A 3,956-nucleotide genomic window follows, 5' to 3' on the forward strand; every position below is an offset into this window, starting at 1 on the left:
GTGTGTGTGTGTGTGTGTGTGTGTGTGTGTGTGTGTGTGTGTGTGTGTGTGTGTGTGTGTCGTGTGTGTGTGTGTGTGTGTGTGTGTGTGTGTGTGTGTGTGTGTGTGTGTGTGTGTGTGTGTACTTTATAATGTCATTTATATGCATATAAGTGCGATATAAAGAAATTTTTCTATTTTAGATTCTTTAATAGAGACATGTCCACCAAGATGGATTGAGCACAACGAGATTGGCCGATATTTTTGCAGATTTGCAGGATCCCATTATATACCTAACGAAGTATTAAAAAGACAGTATATGTTTGACGAACTTGTTCTCGATAGGCTTTATTAGAGAGAAATGGTTCATTATCTACATCTTTAGTCTCTCTTTTTTAAATACTGTTGTGATTAAAAATTGTAAAGTACGCTGCTTTTCATTAAACAAATCATTATATTTAAAATAATCTCATCACAATAACTAATTAACCAAATGCGATATTTTAGTCACTGAACGCTTATTTATATAATACATGAAGAAATGTACGAAGAGATTGTTTTAAAAATAGAAAAACTGTGATGATTATTATAAAACAATATTTTTCTAAAGAATGTATATATTTTGTATAAGGAGAAAAAAATGAAGAAAGAAATTTATACATAAATATTTAATAAATATATATTTTATGTCGCAAAGCGCGATTCATTTTTTATATTTAAAAGAATCTTATTAAAGTGATTTCGGCAAAACTTAACTTTAACGAAACTTAATCAGCAATTAATTCTTCCAATTTTATGTCTATTTCTATTTTGTATTGTAATTTGATTGAGTTTAACTTGTTTTTTATCTTTTTGTTTTAAGAATTATTTAAAAAATAGATAAAGTTTGAATTACTAAGATTGAAACTAAGATTAAAATTAATAGATACTGATAAATAATTAGCGTTTTTGATTAAAGCAAAGAATAAATAGAGAATTATGATTTTCTAACTTACCGACTTAAAAATTAAAAAAAATAAAACTTACACGAGATGATTTTTCTTTTCGAAATAAATTCTATGTATGAGAATACATGAACTTATGTACAAATAATAATAGAAAAATCGAAAATAGTTTTCTTATGAATGTTTCTTATGAATTTAAAATATCAAATCCATGATCACGTGATAAGAGACAGCCATCAGAAGCCATGACGTCAAAATGTGTACATTTCTAAAAACACCGTCATGATACTCGGCAACACGCGTTATATCTTATATACAGAAGAAAATATAAATAATTCAGACAGAAGATACGTATTTCTAGAAAAAAAAGGTGAAAGAAGAAAAGATAGTACAATCCAAAGGGGACAGGCATTCATAACGGAAGAAGAAACGAGCACTTGTGACTATCTCCTCTATGACTTTATTCATTTTGATTCACGCATTTTGACACACTTATATAGATCTGTTGAAGACATGTTTTGTAAAGTTGTTGATATAAATTTTGGCAGAATTGGAAGAACCAGCAGAAATACAACAGGATCTGTGTAAAATGATGATAGATTGATTGATGGTAGATTGTATGAATTGAGTAGAATCTGTCATTTCGTAATCATTAGCTGGCGATAGCCAAGTTACTCGAGATTTGATGGGTATTTATTAATTGTAATCTTCGAAAGTTCATACATTCTCTATAGCAAGGGTCTCAAAAATGAAATTTAAAAATTACTGCCTTTTTCCTGTTTTATTTATATGTGGATTTTTTTATTATCTAATAAAAATCAAAAATAACTTAGGATATGATTAATGTGATGCTACAAATGCTTTAAAACATTTTATATTAGTCAATTTATAAAATTCTTTCTCTTGATTGGTCCATCAAACGCTTCAAAGCATTTGTAGCGAGACTTTGACTACAGCCTCAGTCAGTCTTGCAAAATTTCTTTGTAAATATATCTAAGTAGTGAATTGTATGCATCTTCGATTTCTCTTTGAGATTATATAATGCCTCCTTTAAAATTTTAAACAATACATGAAAATTTTATCAATATCGATTTATTAAGGATCTGACAAAATTAATATGGGAATAGTAAATGACAATTACAATTTAAATTTTAATTATTTTATGCAATATATCCCAGAGCAGGATTGAATGAATTATAAATCACCGGTGTTGAATAAATAATATTCCATTTGAACGATTATAGAATGACAGACTCTGTTGGCAATCTGCTATCAAATTATTCTGGCAGGACATAAGCTGTAATGTATAAGTGTTTGTAATATGTCATTTGTTCTTTTTTAACATTCGGAACAACAAGAATATACATCATGCGTGAAACAGAATACATATATATAGATATCAATTTCCCGCAATATGTATTTTGTTTGAATCTTCTAGCGAATTACTAGTATACTTGTATACTTTGCTTAATATTTTGTTTATTGATATATATAAGTTTAAGAATAAATAAGTTTCTTTATTTCAGAATAAAATATTTAAGTTTATTTTTTATCGTTACATTTTTTCAGATAAATATATATACATTAAATTTTATATTTCTGATTTTAGTACTATGCCGGTTTTGCCTGCAAATTCAAAGCACTTATCCCATGATGCTCATCCGACGAATCCATACAAGAATGATATTGTGTTAAGTTATCATGACTACTTACTCAGAACATCGGATGTTGCATTACTGGAGAGAAATGACTGGCTTAATGATATTATAATAGGATTCTATTTCGAATATCTGAATCAACAATATAGGAAGGATAATAAAAGCCAATTATTATTTATCGGGCCCGAAGTAGCCCAGTTATTAAAGATGCAAGATTCTTCACAATATAATATATTTCTGGATCCTATTGAAGCTACAAATTATGATTTTATATTCTTCCCTCTTAATGACTGTGATAGCAACGAGGCAGGTGGCTCACATTGGAGCTTATTAGTATATTCTCGTATGGAAAAAATGTGTTATCATTTCGATTCGTCAAGCGGTATTAATGGCTTCTCCGCGAAAAAACTTGCACGGAAAGTGACAAAATATTTTCTTGAGAAACAGGAGAGAAAATATATTGAAATGGATTGTCCGCAACAAAATAATAACTACGATTGCGGTTTATATGTTTTATGTTTAGCAGATATAATATCTAGACACGCTATAAAAAATTCTAAAGTAAGCGATTGTGATTGTAGTATCGTTCCAGAAATGGTTTCGAAAAAACGTAGCAATTTATTAAAATTAATTTATGATTTGAAAAGTACATCTAATAATGCATAGCAGAATCTAGCTATAATATGTGGTATTAGTGATTATAATTTACTTATATAACAAACTTTACTAATGCTCTAAAGTACTAATATTCTTTAATTTTTTTCTATTATTTTTTTTGACATTTACTTATATAATTATTTGACATTAATATACCAAAAATACTTCAAATTTTTTCATAAAAGTTCATTCTTGTTTTAAATAAATAAAATTTCAAAATTTTATGTCATTTATCAAAAGAAAAAGATGTAACGAGTTAAATATCTCTCTGTATCTTAAAAGCAATTCTTTAAGATTAGGAAATGTTAGAAAATCTATTGTATCAATTATATCTATTGTATAAATAACATGCACAACAGTATAAAATGCAATGTGATTAGTTGTTGAAGTCCATTTAATCAAATAATAATTTGGACGAATTCAGTACAAAGTAACGCGTAACTATATAAGAGCGACTTATAATTAGCGAGAGATCCCAATCCGTATCTTATGTTTCGATTTACAAGAGATTGCTTAAAGAATTGAAAAAAAAGAGGTGACTTGTAACCCCAAAATGACTTTTGGGAACAATAAAACTGATATATACAATACAAATGTGAAAGTTTTTTATTTAAGCTTATAAGTCTAATACTAATAAAAAAAAGTAAATTAATATACTTAAGAGAGAAATGTGCATATATACATGTATATATATATATATATATATATATATATATAT

General features: G+C 27.5%; 2 protein-coding genes across 2 annotated transcripts in view; both read left to right on the plus strand.

Annotated features, from left to right (window-relative positions):
• LOC105620741 (F-box only protein 21-like) overlaps positions 1-334 on the plus strand; it is a 6,957-nt gene extending 6,623 nt beyond the window's left edge. Inside the window, exon 9 of the mRNA XM_012202232.1 lies at positions 183-334. Within this exon, the coding sequence (XP_012057622.1) occupies positions 183-334 (152 nt within the window). The remainder of the gene's footprint in view (positions 1-182) is intronic.
• A 2,202-nt stretch (positions 335-2,536) lies between these two features.
• On the plus strand, positions 2,537-3,832 carry LOC105620680 (sentrin-specific protease 8-like). The gene has a single exon (XM_012202170.1). The coding sequence runs from the start codon at positions 2,537-2,539 to the stop codon at positions 3,245-3,247; it is 711 nt and encodes a 236-aa protein (XP_012057560.1). The 3' UTR covers positions 3,248-3,832.
• Positions 3,833-3,956: the final 124 nt, after the last annotated feature.

Source organism: Atta cephalotes (assembly GCF_000143395.1).
Source record: "Atta cephalotes unplaced genomic scaffold scaffold00028, whole genome shotgun sequence".
Classification (NCBI taxonomy): domain Eukaryota; kingdom Metazoa; phylum Arthropoda; class Insecta; order Hymenoptera; family Formicidae; genus Atta; species Atta cephalotes.

What these genes read in the sequence shown, in the direction of transcription:
- LOC105620680 (XM_012202170.1), top strand. Translation starts at nt 2,537, where the DNA reads ATGCCGGTTTTGCCTGCAAATTCAAAGCACTTATCCCATGATGCTCAT.